The following is an 18,218-nucleotide window of genomic DNA, read 5'->3' as shown; positions in this document are numbered from 1 at the left end:
GGACAACAAAGAACTGTAGAACTAAAGTTAACTAGATAGTCTACAGTTTCAGAAACCCCACAGCCGAGAGGGCAATAATCTTGAACAATGATATTCTATATAGAAATTTGGCTTCTGAACTAGTACAGTAATTTTATTTATGTTTGAGAATTCGTAAAGCTCCTATAAAATCCATACATACATATAGATGTAATTACCCAGAAATTTTCAACAACTTTAGATGTTGCTGTTCTTGCTCCTTCACTAGGGGGGCGCTTGTAGTCGTCCCAAGACAACACCGGTTTCTTATCATCATCGGGACCAATTGGCTCTGGATAACACTGGCGTAGTAATGCACTTTGCACTGTTGATGGATCACGAGCAGTGTACGGGTGCTTTTCCCATTGACTATTATGAATGGAGATTAAAGAAAGTTAACATATGAATATTGCCCCAACAAGTAAAGCAATTGAACTAGCTAATACTTACGTGCAGAAGGGGGTCAATCAATTTCCTCTAGCCTGTGGATGATCTGGACCAGGAATAACTAGTGCAAGTATCAGGTTGCTTTGCTTTATGCACATTTCTGGTGGGAGATTATAAGGTACAACAAATACCGGCCAACAAGAGCATGAGGCTGCTGTAATACCAAAAGGTGTGAAGCCATCGGTTGCTAGACATAGCCTTACATTCCTGACATCTTTAGAAAACTCTTCATATTCTTTGTCGAACTCCTTCCAAGCTTCTCCATCAACAGAAGCACCGGACATTGAGAACGCATGATCCAGAAATTTATCTAACCCATTTCGCCAATCTTGAGTGATCAACCTTCCTTTTCTCTCTTTGTACATCCAACTACGGTCATCTATGTTGCTACATAATATAGAACAATTTTGGTTTCATAGCTTACTTATATGGAAGCAGAAGGCATAGTAAAGGAATAGTGGTAAAGTGTACTATAAGCAGCCAAACATAAAAAATTCAGTGTGTACATGGGAATAAGATTTAATTTGATTTAAGTATCCAAGTTTCATATCAATGTTCAGTATAAGAGAAAAAAAATGGTATACAGCTTGCTGCATTGACAATAGTTCATAATATTTTTTAATGGTAGTTCAGATTTAGTATCAAAGAACCATATGTCCTGCGTGCATTGGTCATACCAAACATGATTATCATTAAGACCTCGAGATAAATAACTAAGTTATGGACAGATTATTACTAACTCTATGCATACTGCTAGCTCTTGAACTTTCTGAACCCAAAACTATGTGAATTATTGAGGATCTTACTTTTTTAGTTCCCATCAGGAGCAAACAAGCAGGAGACAATTTTACTTACCGTGCTATCTAATTTGAATATTTGATGCCACTAAAAAACAACAATTGCTATCTCACTCTCCCCAAAAATAAGCAGTAGCGAACATATGGTCTGGTTACCAAACTTGAATCCTTCTGTTTGCATGACTATCCCTCTTCTAGTTAATTCTAAGGCTAATTACTAAAGAGCTACTGGTTCTACCAGGAGATAAATTAGCAAATCAGTGCTAGAAGGAGCCAAATTAAAGTTATGAAGCGCAATCATGGATGATGGATAATCCTCCCTTAAGTACAATTCATCGAACTATCTATCTATTTCTGCACAAATAGATTGCAATCAAGAAACAATTTTAAAGAAGAAGTCACGAGGAAGCACGAGCATAAAATTCGATCGACCTATGAGGGACGGAGAGAGAGAGAGAGAGAGAGAGAGAGAGGGAGGGAGGAGAGGGATACCTCAGCGCCCCACTTTGCTTGATGCCGCATGATGCTTGGTTGTCCATCTCAGAGGAACTCCTCGGAGCCCCACTTTGCTTGTTGTCGTGTGATGCTTGGTTGTCCATCACAGAGGAACTCCTGGGCACCTGCTCGCCGTGAGAGTCGAAGCAAAGGAAGCAGAGGGATCGATGTGCACCTGGGCATCCGTCCCACAGCAACCCTAGATCGGTTTCGGAGGAGATCGAGGGTTTGTTTCAGAATCCTGATTCTGCAGCGGTTGAGGGCTCAAGGATATGGGCGAGCTGCGGCGCCGGTGCGCGGGATAAGATTGGCGGGCGCGCCAAGAGTTAGCGCCAAATCGCGCCCGAAAAAAGCTGCCCGCCAAGAACTCTGACTCCAGTTACGCGTGTTATGTTTAAATAAAATAGGGAGAGGGAAGTGACACACACATGCTACTATCCGCTTGGTTGTTGCCATGGCAATCCATATCAGTGGTCTTGGGTTCAAATCCCAGTCTTGCCTGAAATGTGCAATATTTTTTTCAACAGGAAAAGGCATTATTAATTTAATAATTTTCATACCGAAACACATATTTATTTGAAATAAGTCCATTTTACCCCCCTCAACTAATCGAAAAGTCCAAAAAACATCCTCAACTATGAAACCGGGTATTTAACCCCCCCCCCCGAACTTTTAAAACCGGCCACAAGACCCCCCCCCCCCCCCCCCGCCTGTTTCCGGCTGGTCTGGGCGGTTACCGTGTTGACCGCCATGCTGGCGTGCCACGCTGTCAACCGAGCCCATCTAACGCCTGGCCCAAGCCCGATTCTCTGTCTTCTCTCTCGTTCTCTTCTCTTCTGTTCAATAAAAATAGCAGATTTTCTTGTGATTTTCTTGCGATTTGAACCTACAGCAAGCAGTCGCCCCTACGCCCAGTGGCCGCCTCTGCAAGGCCCGCGTCATCCTACTCCTGCAGCCGCCAGAGCTAGGGTTCCCGATTTGGCGGCCACTGACCGGATGCAGTGCCTAGGAGCGAGTCGATGCGGGGGGGAATGGGGCGCGGGTGGGACGTCGGAGCTCGCCGGCGGAGGAGATTGGACAGCGGGGGCCGGCAGCCGCCGGCGAAGGGTTCCTCTGGTCGCTGGAGGTAACAAAGAACAGAAGAGAAGAGAACGAGAGAGAACACAGAGAATCAGGCTTGGGCCAGGCGTTAGATGGACTCGGTTGCCAGCGTGGCGGTCAACACGGTCAAAACCGCCCAGACCAACCGAAAACAGGCAGAGGGGGGTCTTGTGCTCGGTTTTAAAAGTTCAGGGGCGGGGGGGGGGGGGGGGTAAATACCCGGTTTCATGGTTGAGGGTGTTTTTTGGACTTTTCGATTAGTTGAGGGGGGTAAAATGGACTTATTTCTATTTATTTAATTTAGGACATTACTACTTGAGATCATGCACATACAAGTTTCTTTCTTAGGACAACTGCCTCTTGATCTCAATCAACTTCATACATGTACGTATTATGTGTTTTAATTATTACTAGGCAACATTACAAGTTAAATACTTTTGACATCTTTGTCCATGCGATACGTACAGGAAGGGAGCTAAACTCAACCAGTACGAGCAAAAGCTGTCAATATGGATAATTTTAATGTTTCGTGTTGGCAGAGACGCGCGGTTCCAAAGGACTCACTTCCATAATACCATTTACGGGATTTTTAGATATGTGTATTTAACCTCAACCGCTATATGGACGATATATATAACCATATCCACAGTAAACTCAATCATATCTTGTGCCTCCTCTACACCGACGGAGACATTAATGTCTCCATTTTGAGCTATCTTGATGGTTGAGTCCATGTGATCGAACAAATTAATATACTGACACAAGGCCAGATATATTTTTGCATTGCAATTTTTCTCCTAAAAAAGACTCATCAACTAGGTTATTTTCCCCTTGGTGCCCGCAAGTCATATCCGACGACACCATTCGTCTCAAATAGGTATGGTTAGATGATTTCTTACACCATCGGCATATTAAATAATGGTCGTGGGTCAAAAGCACCGTCAAATATCCATATAGTCGACGGTTGCAGTGAATCGTCGGCTATATGTACTGTTGAGCGTAAACGTCAACGGTTAGCTATTACTAAACCCGTCGGGTATACGAACTCATAACCGAGAGTTTGCTATTGACCGTCGGTTATTGTAACTTATAGCCGAGAGTTTTAAATGAACCATCGGCAATGTGTATTCACCGTCGGCTATGTAACGTGAATAACTGTGGGTAAAGCCAAGCCGTCGACTATTATTATTCACCGTAAGCTATTACATTTGATACCCGAGCGTTGTTTTTCACCGTCGGGTATGTTATATCACCGTCGGTTATTCATTGACATACCCGACCGGTTCTACAGAACCGTCAGCAATTGCTTATACCGTCGGATATTACTGTATTAGCCGACGGTCCGACGGGTATTAATAATCACCGTCGGCAATATGGGAATATCTAGTAGTGCCTTCGGCTGAGGACTTGCAGAAAAAAAAATCCCTTTGGCTGAGCGGAGGCGGCGGCAACGTACACGACAACGTGGGCAACAGGGACCTTACCGGAACTCCTTCTACAGCGTCACCGGCGACCTGCAGGTACCCCTCGATCCTCATCTCGTTCCTCGTTGTTGCGTGCGCTGCTACTGCCTAGCGCCTCGCTCCTCCGGCGACGCGCGGCCCAGGAGTCCGGCACCGTCGTGCACCACCTCTGCCGCGTGCTAGAGTCCGGCGGCACCAGCGCTGAGCATGCCTATGTCGCGCTCGAGCCGCTCACGGTCAAGGCCTTCCAAGTTCCAAGAAGGCGCGCGCGGCAGCGTGAAAGACTTCCTCGAGTCCGCCTGCTGCAGCGACGACGAGCCTGACCTCGCGCCGGCGTTCGGGCTCCTCCGCAACATGGCGTGCTTCCCGTGATGAACTATGATCAATCTTGCCCTGTATGTACATGCTGCTTGCTGTCCGATGAATCATGTACAGTATATGTTGTTGATTTTCATTTTTCTCCATAGCTTATAGTGCTAGACGACGACGACGACGACGAGTGTTTTAGTGTGCTTAAAAACTACTCCTGTATTATTCGTTGCTAACACTAGTTGTTGGAGGTCCGCAATACGTTTTTTTCCTCAGGTTTGAGCTGATTGCTAGCAACGGTATCAGCTCATGACTCATAATTCGATGCGTAGATTTGATATTGTGCCTACTGAATGAAATGAAATGGCTCCGGTCAGCCATATACTACATACGATTAGTACAAGTTGGCAAAGATTGCAGAGGGGCACAGCGCCTATCCCAGGGGCGCTATGCTTCCCAGCGTAGCGCCCTTCACTCAGGCGCAAGATGACCGCGTGTGGGGCCTTCGCAGGCCTCGCTTGGCGAAGGAGGCGCTATGATTCAGAGCTTAACACCTAACTGTTCGGACGCCACGCGAAAGGGTTAAATCGCCTCAATTAGCAGAGTAAATAGGTTTTTTTCGCGAGTTGTCCCGTCTTGGGGCACCGTGGACAGATAGACGTGATTGGATGGCCCATGAATGCTGACATGTAAAAGCTGTCCAAAACATTCAATTCGTTCGATGCCAGCCAGCTCAGTTGATAGCGGCAGCAGAGAGCAAAAGCCAGCGAGACCTTGCACTTGAAAGGGATCGCGGACTGCGACAGGACAAGCAAGGGTCTTGAGCTTGATCGAGCTTCTTCTTTTATTTTTCGCCGCTGCAGCGATGAGACCACTATGCTCGATCTGCTCCCCCGGCACGGCTAGCATCCATTCCCACGCCGAGCAACGTGCGAGTGCTCGCTCGCATCGGCGCCGACCGACCCAGAGATATTTCCTTCTGTGATGCTCGTCGACTGGCAGTTCAGTTCACTGCATAGAACAGAACAATCTCAGGTGTCTCATCAGTTATCAGAGGGGAAAAGAACAATCACATGCCACGGACCAGCGTGCATTGGTTCACTTCTCGACAAAAGGGAGCCACTTGAATGCATATGCCTCATGCTTCTAGCTGGCTAGAAGTTCTAGCAGGCGTGAGATGTAAAGTAAGATGCAAGGAGCGCTATCTATCGGATCCACCACTGATGCCACAGTAGGAACACCGTGTCATATCAGGCATAGTATTTGTCATCGGTAAGGATGGACCTCAACACAGGAACAATGTCGTCCTCCAGAGTATCTCCTCATAAATTGTGCAAGTGAACAGTCAAACAGATGCCATGACCGTCTAAAATTCAAGCCCTGTAGTGAAGTTCGGATCAAGATACCAAAACTGTAATGGAGGCACGGGAAATTGGACAAGCGCAATCATGACACATCAACACCACCTCTGTATGAGCCATCCACCATGTCCCACCATGTCACATTGAAGTGTACTTACAGGTAATGGTGAAAAGTAAAAAACAGCATCAGTCTGGTAGAACAATCGAGCGAACTTCTTAGACTTCGGAGGATACACTACAACAAACCGAAAAGCTACAGACTACAGAAGACCATCGAGCTGAGACTGCAGATCAGATATAGAGAGCATGCCGATAGATTGAATTTCGTCAGCTGAGTACTCTGACTTCAGAAGGGATTGCAGCTGTATATGGGCCTCAACTATATTTGTCCTAGAACAAAGAAGAAAATAATAAGAAATACACACGGAAAACAAAAACTATATCACTATTCTTGGCATACATGTTAGGGTTACGAAGTAAACAATTTTAGGAATAAAGGTTAGACTTGCATTCTAAAATTAAAAGTTAGCTGTGTGCAGCATGGCGCATTGCAGCTTACTAAACAAGGGACTGTCATAGAAAGAAAAAAGGCTAGATCATGCACACAAGACAGTGATGTAATGAAATGCATTGATTTGTGAAGGTATTGGAATGTTAGGTAGAAATCTGCTCAACTACTAGGGAATCCAGAAAGAAAATTTGTTTCTATAGTAGTGCTAGTAGGTGAAAATATCACATTAAGCAGAGCTCCATGCTTCAGGAGGTCCAGCTATAGACGGACATAAAGTTTAGCATATATGCTGAGAGTGATGCCACAGTATAGCAAGTAACCCTAAGTGGTTATAGCTCATGACCATATTGCCGAACCAGAACTGATTACATATACTTATGGAGTTATCGTTCAGACGTTATGATTTCTTTATGAATTGTTATGGCAAAGACGTATGCTTGTTGCTGACTTCGGTCAAATAAAGCATCACCATTGCATTGGACAAAATAACACCAGGGTGTTCTTGATGGGTGCTGTGGGGTGTAGATCCTTACTTGATGGGCTTGAATAAAATCAGTCGTGTCGATGGATTTTGCAAATATAACGTCATCTTGGTCATTACTTTGGGCAGATCTTGTTGAATAGAAGTCCCGACCTGCTTCAGGCAGAAGGAATTTGTACATGCACATAGAAAAGCAGCATAGTAGTTACTTACATCAAATTGACAATCGACATATACCTTTTGAACCAGCTCTGCAACTTTATCAGGCGAAGCAAATGCTTGTGTTTTAAGGGGTTTTGCTAGAACAGAATCCAGCTTCTGGCCCTGGCTACCTGAGGACAGGGCCACTTTTACAGCAGTTACCTGTCAGACAATGAATCATGTTACAGTCGTCATTACAATATAACCTACAACAGTAACACATAATAATATTGTTTTTTCAAGTAGAATGTGGTTATACATGTTACAGGCTGTACTTGCTTGGTATAAACTATAAATACTGGTGGCCTAATTAATACTAGGGATTGGGATGGTGACAACTCAAAGCACAAAATAACATGGACAAAACCACCCCTACTACCAGCCTCACGGTCAAGGATGTGGTCCGACTTTAGGGTGTTAAAAAATCTAAGCGATACTTTTGGGTCTTACTCTTTTTTTGGAAGATACTGTGATATTGTGATATTTTAAACCGAACTTCTTGCTTACAGCAAAATAAAATGCAAAGGCACAAGCCTGAACCTTTTTTCACTTCAAAGGGGCAAAGTTTCCACTAACCATACCTTAGTAACAAAAGAAAGCATTGGATCCACTACTAGTTTGGTGATGGACATTATAAACTCTTCACATGTAGATTTAAGGCTTTTCTCCAGTTCCTGAAATAAAATAACAGTAGGGAAATTAGCTGAAATGAAGAAAATTAAAAGGAGGAGTGAGCAAGTCAAAAACAATAAAACAATTGTGTTGGAGCATTCAACACTGCCCTATTTTAGACATTGTTTAGCAAGTGTCAACAGCTTCAGGACATGTCGAGTTGTGCTTGCACATCAGCACATGCAACACCCAACATAAGCACAAGTGCATGCGTATCCACACCGTTTATTTTCAACTTTTACAATGTGGAATGCCAACTTTCTAGTAGCAACTGAGGACATGTCGAGTTGTGCTTGCACATCAGCACATGCAACACCCAACATAAGCACAAGTGCATGCATATCCACACCGTGTATTTTCAATTTTTACAATGTGGAATGCCAACTTTCTAGTAGCAACTGAGGAGAAATTAACAAAAATAACATCTTAAACTTCTAGGCCAAAAGGAAAAAAAATCTTACTCCCTCCGATCGATAAAAAGTATCGCCCACTTAGTACAAAATGGCGACACTTTTTATGGATCGGAGGGAGTAGAATCCATCAGTTCAAGTTACTTACTTTTCTCGCATCAATTTGGTTCTCCAAAACACGGGGAGAAAAGGTCCTAGCAAGGGATGTTGACCTTGACCAATCAAATAATGAGACCTGGCCCCTTAGAATCCTTCTTAAGTGGTCCTGCACGAGGAGGAACATGTGAGTTGCCATAGTTATCTATCAGATATGATCAATCCACATGAGATTTAACATTTGTATGATGCCCAAGGGTATAACAAAAAACGATGTGGACAGCATATGATTAAATCAAAGCAATATTATATTGTTCAAAAGGTTAATCAAGATTGAAGAAAAAAAGATAACCTGAGCCTCACTATAATTTACATGGAAAAGTGAAGTAGACGTGCATAATAGATTTTGAAACCATACGGTAAGTTCTTTCTATAAAAGGTGATGGTATAGGTCCATCTTAATTGGTCTAGCCAATAAATTAATTCTATTACATGGGCATCAACTTCGTCTGTGTCTGACCAATGCTTGAGTCTAATTCAGCCTAATTCGTAACCTACTACCAAAGACAGCAACAGATGAAAGAACATCTTTCCCAATATCTCATTCAACTAGAGGACAGCAAACTGAAACAAGACCATATGTCACCAGAGTGCACACAAATATTATTAGAATTTACCCACCAACACAAGGACACCTAGTTGATAATAAACAATAAACTGTATGGTCTTGCCACAATATCAAATTTAGACATAACAGTTATTTTTCAATTTTCTGTTTCATGTAACAGACGGCGAGTTAGACGAGTGACTGCATGCTGATGAGAGCTATCCAACACAGCAACTTTTTTATTTCATATATCAGATGGACTTGTAAAAAGCTAAGTTTTGACATTACAAGTAGACCTATCTTCTCATGCATAACAGGTTACCATAAAATCAAAAAGGTAAACAATGAAACAGTTATGAGAAATAAGCATAAACAGATATTATCTGTGTAATGAAAGCAAAAAAATTGCATGGATACACAAGAGGATGCAGGATAAACAATCAATACTTCACATGCAAAGGAAGTTGCACATACCAGCAAATGGGAGAAATCCAGCTCCTTATGTGTGACAGAGAACTCAATATCAAATGGCGCAATCTGTAACCATGTACTTGTTCTATGAGTTCACAGATGGAATAATGTATGCAACAAACTTCTAATATGAGATAGACTAGATGGTTGTATGGCCACCTGTTCCCTTAAAATGAGCAAGTGCTTAATTAGGAAAAGCTGTCCGTCCATTGGGGTTGCTCTTTTAGTAATAACCTTGCTCGCATTCTGTTCACAGGATCAATAGTACATTGCTCAGAATTACAAAAAATGTGGCACGTATAAAACTGCAAATAGCATGTTTTGAGATCTCATGGAACATAATAAAAGGAGGGACCTGAAGAGATGTTGAGCAAACTTCTACAGCTTCCTGTGACATTTATAAGTAATATATGTCAGGTTGAATGATCAGGGCATCAAGCAAGTAAAAGAACAAGGAAACATATTTTAAGCTTTGGGAGGCATAACACCTGGGCTAATCCAGTAAACACTGAAGATTCTAAGCAGTGATATAGCCTTGATAGGCACGAAACTGTTTTCTCCAATGGTCTGTACCATGCCGCATATATGTCTGAGTTGTCATTAACCTGCAAATTGAAACATAAGCAACATGATTCATTATCTTTCCTCAACTAGGTCTAGATCTTTATCACGTTCACTATCGACTTGATTCCGCTATAAGCAGTTAAGCACCATTTGCTTTCTTAACATCAGATGCAGCTATCATGCAAACAGAGAGAGAAAGAAGTCAAAAAATCTACTCATAAACTTGCCCGCACATGTGTGACAGCAAATGTATATACAAGAACTTGCAAGTGACTACCGGAGAGCCAAATTCTAGTACAGGATCTTAGTGAACATATAGGATCATTTCTTAATTGCGATAAGAAACTAACGTTTGCACTTGAAGTTGCGGACCTCTCAAGTTTCCCCGGATAATCCAGATCTTCATCAGAAGGACGGAAGTTTGCAATCTAGAAAAAGGTTAAGCAATAAAGATTAGGCAAAAAGGTTGAAATAAATTAAAGAACAGCTGCTTCATCTTATGAAAATAAATACACTTGGCTTGGTTTAAACAATGGGATAAATTAACTATTGACAGCGAACGTAAAACAGAAGGTGCAAACAAAAGAAAGTAATACAAGAGTGCTATCCTATAAACTCAGATCTGATTATCAAGCTTCTTCCACTTAATCATGGAAGATCACCTTGCAATCCTCTGAATCAGCCTTAACAGTCAGCATCATATCCAGTTCATCTTTTCAAGGGTTCTCACGCTTGTACAGAAACCAGATAAGTATGCTGCAGCGGAATCATGGGTTCTAATTACAAATAGGGTTTAACTTGTCCGTATGTTATCAGGGTTCGGGGAGGCTTCAAGTGCAACTCTCAAGTTTTTAAACAGACATCACTATGCTAACAATTTCCATGATCAAGTTTTCACTCAGGGCAATACATGTGGGACAAATGGTGGAAATAGGCACTAACTAAAACCACAACAAAACAAGCTGATTGAAAGAACACAAAGTCATCTATCAAAGTAAGACATATTTAAAATGGTACCTCCTCACGAATATGAGTCCGAGCACAAAACGCCAGCCGCTCATGAACATCCGCGAGTATCCTTTGCAATATTGGGCGGAGCCCAGCTACTGATTCGCCACGTCTACTCAGTTGTTCTCCCAGCACTTCAACCTTCAGAATGTCAACGAGTTCACAGAGAGAATCAATGTTTCCTTCATATATCAGTCTAGGCCTCAGGGTATCATACAAGTGCGAGCACCTGAATGAAAAAGTAATTCAGTTAATCATCTTACTTGATACAGTTGAGTTCATAACCAAGCATGCAACAACTATGCACACTAAAATTGAGTTTAGCACAAGTTGAATGTCAGCTTTCAAGACTTATGTGACAGATGCACTGAAAGCTCATCCAAGAATGCAGATGAGAGTATTACTTGAAATTGATCATCAAATTAAATCACTGTAGCTACTTTACTTTGTTCTCTCAGATTATGCCGGTTGGCGCCTGGATGTAACTTTTTAGATCATTTGGACCCTTTTATCGTACTATATTTTGTATCTTGCTTTCATTATTACTAATATAATTTATCCAGTTGATAGCATATCTTATAATTCCCTTTTTTTTCTCCTGTTAACATAGGAACTTCTATATTTTCTTTCCTCCTATTTTTTCCGAGAAAACGCAAAAGCTTTGCGCCTCATTGTATTATGTTAGATACAAATTTCTATATTTTCTTTTCTCTTGGTTAATGACATGAATTCAGTAAAATATTAAGCAAGTTAAGTGAGCCTGAAGAAATATTTTAGCACTCGAAGATAAGGAAAAAAATATTCCCTAATATCCAGCATTTTTTATTGCACAAGCATGTGATGAATTATTTAGTGGTAAAACTAAAAACAATTTGCTATGCAGCAACCTATAACCTTCAATCCTTCATATGCGCAATAGATTAATCACCAGCAAACCATGAGTCAAACTTTTCAATGAAGCTCTCAAAGCAACAATACTCAATAAGTTGTGGAGTTGCTACACGTTAACTACTGCATACCCAAACCTAAACAAGACTTAATACATGCTAACTGTTGAATTGCTAACATCCAAAAACAATACCACCTGGCAGTGTCTAATATTGGAGTAAAACTTGTACAAATAAAGTGTTAGGATCCATTAGTGCAGCCTTGGTTTGCTAAACTAACTTCATGTGATTAAAGTTTGGCGAATTGCACAAATAAATCACTTGTAAGTTGTAAGATTGCCAGCATGATCACAAATTGCTGTAACAGAACAAACAGGGGATAAAGTAAACTTACAATGGATCCATTAAAGGAGCCATACTTGAAACATCTGGAGCAGATGCTGGGAAGAAGTGAGCAAAAAGTTGGTGCTCAAACTGGCACGCCTGAGAAGCATCAGGAGAATTAGTAAAACATAATTTTCTTCTTCTAACAGTTAAAAGGATATAAGGGCATGTACAACGCAAAGAGCTTATATGTGAATGCTTAAAGAGAGACAATACATCCACATCATTAAGCACTATGCAAATTACTAAATTTCATTCACTCCAATGCCAGCCCCTACTTATCGGTGCTTAGTTAATTGCTTACATATATGAATTCGTACTAGTTAAATTCATAAGAACCTCTTAAGAATTGGAGCCTAGTGAGACACACATGCTTCAAAATAAGCACCAATGCCATCCTACATATGGAAAGAAAAATAACAGTTTATTTTGCTAAGCACCTCTCCAAGCACTTGCATTGTACATGCTCTAAGTGCTAAGCAGAACTACTTAATATTTAACACACTTCATATCTGAACACATAATATACAGTTAAAGAAACAGAAATTATTAGACCACTGAATATAGAAATCTCATGATGCTCGACTTTCTCTACTTTTCGCTTCTCAGTATGCTAAGTTGTAACTTTCTAAACATAAAACAAACAAAGAACATTTCACCAATCAAATGAAATCTAAACAGGATGACTAGTAATATATGTGGTTACCTCCATCAAATAGGCACATCCAGACCTTGTCAGAGAAGGCAACGCCTCTTTTTTAGCAAACTCAGAAATGCGTTGCTGCACCATGCCTCGTATCTGGAAGTAGCATTGGAAGTAAGAAGACGCAATCACGTTAAGGTCTACAGCAAGTGCAAGGTACTACAATATTAACTTACCAAGTACAGCCTCTGCTCGCAGAACAAACTGTGACATTCTGAAAGAATTTGTGCATATTCTTTCTTAGAAGATCTACTTTCAATCTCAGCAAAAATTGGTTTCAGCTGGAAACAAGAATCAGAAGCAACAAAATTACAACTAAATACAACCAGACCTTGCTTCATAACAGTGTCCAAAACTGCTTTAAGTTTTTCAACAAACTAAATGTGTTAAGAAAGCCGTAAATTAATAAATGAACGGTATACCTCTCCAGCTGCTGCCTTGAAACGAACATAGATAAGAGATGCTTCCACACCCTCTGTAACAGCATTTTTCCCAGAATCACTGCCTCGAATGGCAGCTTGAACCTGCAAACAAGTGAAGCTAGCTTTTATTCAGTAATCTATTAGTTACATCACTTTTACCTGCCAAATACAACCGAAGATCACCTGGGATGATGCAGCTTTCAGTGTTGACAGGACATGTGACCGAATCATACCTAATGCACGAGACTGCAATAAAACAAGCAGAAAATTAGCAGCTGCGTTTCTCTTATTCGTTATGACTATAAATGTAGTTTGCCCAAATAGTCTTTTACCTGAAGTTGCCGAAACTTGACCAAGTAAACAGCAGATTCAGCATATTGTGGATTATTTTCAACGTATCTATAGACACCCAATGAGGATACAACAAGAGGTCCATAAATCTCAACATAGAAAACAAGACAAAGGGCATTATTATGCAACATCTACTTACGAGATACAATCATCAAGACGTTTTAACAGCGGGAGAAACTGTTCATTTCCGATGTTCATAGTCTGAGAATAAAAGCTAGTAGAGGCCTGAAAAGTGAGAATAGGTATTATAACATGTGAATCAGGTTAGAAGATAGATATGGAACTTGGTTAAGACATATTCATGTGTTATCTTTACAGATTTACAGTCATGCCTGAATGGCAGTATTTCAATAAAATGGGAAATGCTCGGTTGGTGGCGAAGTGTTGTCAGCAACCAAAGAAGTTCTAGATCTTAAAGTTATGGAATATGCTTACAGTATCAATCAGCGGGTCTTAAGAAAAGTATTCAATAGCATGTCCATTACAGAATTAATCACAAGATGACAATACAAAGTGCAAGCCACACAATTCATATTTAATACTCCCTCTTGTCGAAAATGTAAGCGACCCAAACATGCCAAAATTTACATTTGACAAACAATTAGATGTGGCACAATATTGGATTTTGTACTAAAATCATTTTCCAATGGTGTGACTTGTGTCACATAGCTCACATTTTATTAGTCAAACAAAATATTTGGAATGCATGGGCTCCTTACAATTTTGGGCAGAGGGTGTAGCATCCAAAAGCTAAATCCTATTAATATATGGTTTGAACAACGAGATGACAGATCCCTTTTTTCCACAAACTGAGCACACTACCAATCACCTGGTCTAACAAAGAGCATAGATGCAAACAGTAGCAGGAACTTTCAGAAGTAAATAGTCTTTCACTTAAGTTCATTAGTACAATTTTAGAATTAGAGCATCACAGAATCCAGCTAAAGCTGCTCTCATGTGAACTGAAGAAAGTGTTGAGATGTTCAACCAAATATTCTAATGAAGTCAATTCAAGAGACTGACTAGGGATTCAAACCTTACGTTTTCCAACTCATCAAAGTAGTTTAACCTACTTCGAAGTGCTTCGGCAAACTCAATGAGCCTTTGTTTCTCCACCAACTGCATAAGTATTAGAAAGCAAAAATCTGAAGAGGTGCCAAGATGGCAAAGTTACAATACAAATAAGCTTTTAGGACCTTAGTATATTATCTGAAATAATACATAAAACAACAAGAGAGCTAAATATTGAAACTTACACCTACATCTAGTAGGTGAAATGAAGCTTGTTTTCATATGATGAATTTGATAGTGCAGCCACCAAATAATAAAAGATAATGTGAGGATCACCATCATAGCATTGTTTTTAAACTGTCCAGCTAGTGTGAGAAACGTAGGTCTTCCCAGTAGAAGTTACAAGTAGGAGCTAATTTGGATTAATACCTTATGATATACATACCAACGTGATTAGATAACGTAATAGTTTATCTTAGTTGCATAAATCATAATATTAACTTATGCAAATATTTTATAGGATCCATAGAGAAACTGTATGGCAAGAGTCCTCTTACAACCAATTTATCACAACATCATTTCTCTTGTAAAATTTCAACGAATATATCTTAGTCGATGCAATAAGTAGAGACACAAAATTATCAGTAATCACATCATTAACATGAAATTCAAGGTGAAGTGAATGATACATAATGAAGCAAGTTCTAGTGGAAATTTCATTATGGATGGTTCATCCAACAAGAAGTCAAAGAGTAATCATGAGAATGAGTAAAAGGGCCATACAAGTTGGTCGCAAGCATCATGTAGAGTTTTTGTCTTTATGGCAACACTCGAGTGCAAGGATTGTAATTCTTCAAATAAGTTCAATGTGTCATCCACCTGAATGAAAAGTACTTAAGGTTAAACTTAAAAGAAAAGAATGTTTATGTTTCATATAAAATTTCTTCAGTATAAACCAACACAGGGTTTATGAGCCTACTTGTTGAAGAATGCCATCGCATGTCTTAACACGCTCCTCTAATGTACTCTCATAGAGACGATACTTTTCCTCTGTCTGTCGGAAAAAAAGAGAGGTGAAAACTCACTATACCATCGCAATTCGCAAGTTGTCCATTGTTAACTGAACGGAATATGCACAAACCTCAGATTTCATAGCTGATTCCAATTCAGCAAACCATTTGTAGAACTACAGGTGGAAAGAAAAGTATGAGCTCAATCTGCAGAATCATTTTAACTTTTAACCTTAAACATCTTAGGCTAAACATATAAAATACGGAAAAGGAACAAATGCGATTCCAAAATTATTTAATCAATTAATATGAATAACAGTAAAGGAAAATTAACCTGATGTGTATTCACCAAGACAGCATCCATTGCACCTGCCTCCTCCAAAGCAGATTCTTTTTCTGGCATGGCTGTACATCCATCTTCCTGATATAACACCCAGAAAGCATTTTAAACAAACCCAGTGCCAATGTAAGGTATCCACTTCTAATATACTGTGAAATGGGATAAATGAGTACAAAGAGTACACCCTGATACTGATAGTGAGTAATACTTGCAAGCAACAAAAAACGAAATCCAATATTCGAGAGTGAGACATGAGAAAATAATGCTACACCAGATGCCAAGCATGTACCATCTATTACTGCTAATGAAACACTTCGATCCCTCAAACCGAAAACAAATTGACAGGGTTCTAGTGCAGCCCAAGCACAATATGGAAAATACTTAATCGAATTTCGGTGCCACAAACGAGATCACAATATTTGCTAGCAAAAGTGGTAACCCGTAGCATAAATAACAATGGTGAGATCCGGCGCCTCACCAGATTGGCCGGGAACGGCCGCTCGGCCACGGCGTGCGATAGCGCTGAGATGGCGGCATTCTGCTGCTCCGTCAGCGGCGCGTTCTGCAAGGGTGGAAACGAGAAGCGAGACCTCAGATCAGATCCACCAAACAGTCGAGAGCACGCACCGACGAGGGGGCACATGAATGCGGGGACCGACCTTCTCCCAGGCGTACGCAAAGTTGTATCCCTTGGAGACGGCTCCCGACTTGGGCAGGGTCGCCGGCGTTGTCGCCATGGACGTCGTCGGCGGGCCTCGCGTCAAAGCGGAGAGGAGCCCAGAGGAAGAAGAGGGCCTCAGTGCTTCTGGCTGTAAGGGGTTGATGAGGACCGGCCGTCCTCTGGACGGGGGAGGTGAGGGAGGGCTCGCGGTGAGGATGAAACCTGCTTCCGGCGTTGAGGAGTTGGGGAGGACGGGGGGTGGTGAGGGCGTGCGGTGCAGATCTCCCAGCGGCGAGGATCTGTAAGACCAGGGCGCAGTTAACTGAAGAAAATTCGACAGCAGCTTCTCTCGTTCAGTTATCGAAGACAGGGATAGAGGCGTGTCAACCATCCGACGGTCCAGATCCACCCAACGTTGACCTGCCTTTTTTGTAAAATTATAACCTCCGTCTCACATTAAGTGACTCAAATTTGCCCAAATGTGAATATATCTATGTCTAAAAGACGTCTAAATACATGTAATAGAAAGTCACTTAATATGGGACGGAGGGAGTAGTACTATAACTAAGTCTCCGTTTATATTTAAAACAATACTACCTCCGCGCCCAACACATCCTTAGGTTGAATATTTAACTAATGTAACATGATTCTTATATTAAAAAAATTATACCATTAGAAAAATAGAACATCTGAAGTTTCTAACCATATAATTTTTTAATTTTTGTAATATAAAACTCATCTTACATTAGTTAGATTTTCAACCTAGAGATGTTTGGGACCCCATATACAGGAACAGAGTGAGTACCATATAGACCGACAATTATACCATCTTAAAGCAATTTCACATACACGGTTAATTCACATTTGGTGTCCCTGGTCAATCAAAATTCTAAAGAGTGCCGATTAGTAACAACCTGTAGATCCTAGTCGGTTGATTTTTAAGCAAAAAACTTAACATTGTTATATCAGAACCGTTGGATTATCATTTGGACGTCGTCCCGCTCTTCTCTTTTCATCTTTTGTACTGAACATTAAAACAGAAACCATATAAAATGACCGAGGAATCAACTTATCTATAATATAAAATCAAGCAAGTTAGACAGAGCAAAATCGTGTTTCTTAAAGATTTACTTAAGTAGTTGCGAACTCTCAAGGAGTAGTATGTGTCAAGATTTATGCACTAGTAACGATCAATTTCAATTGGCTATATCCTTGACATTAATCTCGCAGCGACGCTCTGGACGACAAATCTCTATCTCTATTATTTATAAATGCACCAACATTTCCTTTTTTAAAGCCACCCCACAAAACGTACACAAACCGTTCCTACCTCACAATTACCAAACAATTAGGCCCACTAAATCAGCTCTAACAACTATTCCTCTTATCCTAAATTCTTGACTCAAATTTACCCAAATATGGATGTATGTATTCTTA

At 40.8% G+C, this 18,218-nt stretch overlaps 1 protein-coding gene and 1 long non-coding RNA gene across 2 annotated transcripts; both read right to left on the bottom strand.

Moving 5' to 3' along the window:
• LOC112271951 lies at positions 1-1,879 on the bottom strand. The gene is made up of 3 exons (XR_002965511.1): positions 1,755-1,879; positions 469-852; positions 1-387 (listed from the first exon to the last, which is right to left on the bottom strand). It is a non-coding gene; the product is annotated as an uncharacterized LOC112271951 (long non-coding RNA).
• A 4,183-nt stretch (positions 1,880-6,062) lies between these two features.
• LOC100844392 (conserved oligomeric Golgi complex subunit 3) lies at positions 6,063-17,112 on the bottom strand. Its single transcript, XM_003574526.4, has 25 exons — positions 16,780-17,112; positions 16,599-16,682; positions 16,115-16,201; positions 15,912-15,956; positions 15,750-15,824; positions 15,554-15,649; positions 14,801-14,878; positions 13,899-13,984; positions 13,741-13,807; positions 13,592-13,654; positions 13,409-13,510; positions 13,163-13,267; positions 12,990-13,082; positions 12,294-12,382; positions 11,022-11,241; positions 10,355-10,432; positions 9,929-10,045; positions 9,796-9,828; positions 9,600-9,686; positions 9,444-9,506; positions 8,415-8,531; positions 7,766-7,858; positions 7,221-7,346; positions 7,036-7,136; positions 6,063-6,381 (listed from the first exon to the last, which is right to left on the bottom strand). The coding sequence occupies exons 1-25, from the start codon at positions 16,855-16,857 to the stop codon at positions 6,252-6,254; spliced, it is 2,313 nt and encodes a 770-aa protein (XP_003574574.1). The 5' UTR covers positions 16,858-17,112; the 3' UTR covers positions 6,063-6,251.
• Between the last annotated feature and the right edge of the window lie 1,106 nt (positions 17,113-18,218).

The sequence above is a fragment of the Brachypodium distachyon genome, chromosome 3, assembly GCF_000005505.3.
Source record: "Brachypodium distachyon strain Bd21 chromosome 3, Brachypodium_distachyon_v3.0, whole genome shotgun sequence".
Lineage (NCBI taxonomy): Eukaryota > Viridiplantae > Streptophyta > Magnoliopsida > Poales > Poaceae > Brachypodium > Brachypodium distachyon.
This window is presented reverse-complemented; position numbering and strand designations above follow the sequence as displayed.

Excerpts from the sequence above, each read along its gene's own strand:
- LOC100844392 (XM_003574526.4), bottom strand. The coding sequence starts at position 16,857 with ATGGCGACAACGCCGGCGACCCTGCCCAAGTCGGGAGCCGTCTCCAAG. Across the intron at positions 15,650-15,749 it reads GCGATGGCATTCTTCAACAA|GTGGATGACACATTGAACTT; the intron begins GTAGGCTCATAA and ends CTTTTCATTCAG. Across the intron at positions 7,859-8,414 it reads ACCAAATTGATGCGAGAAAA|GAACTGGAGAAAAGCCTTAA; the intron begins GTAAGTAACTTG and ends ATTTTATTTCAG.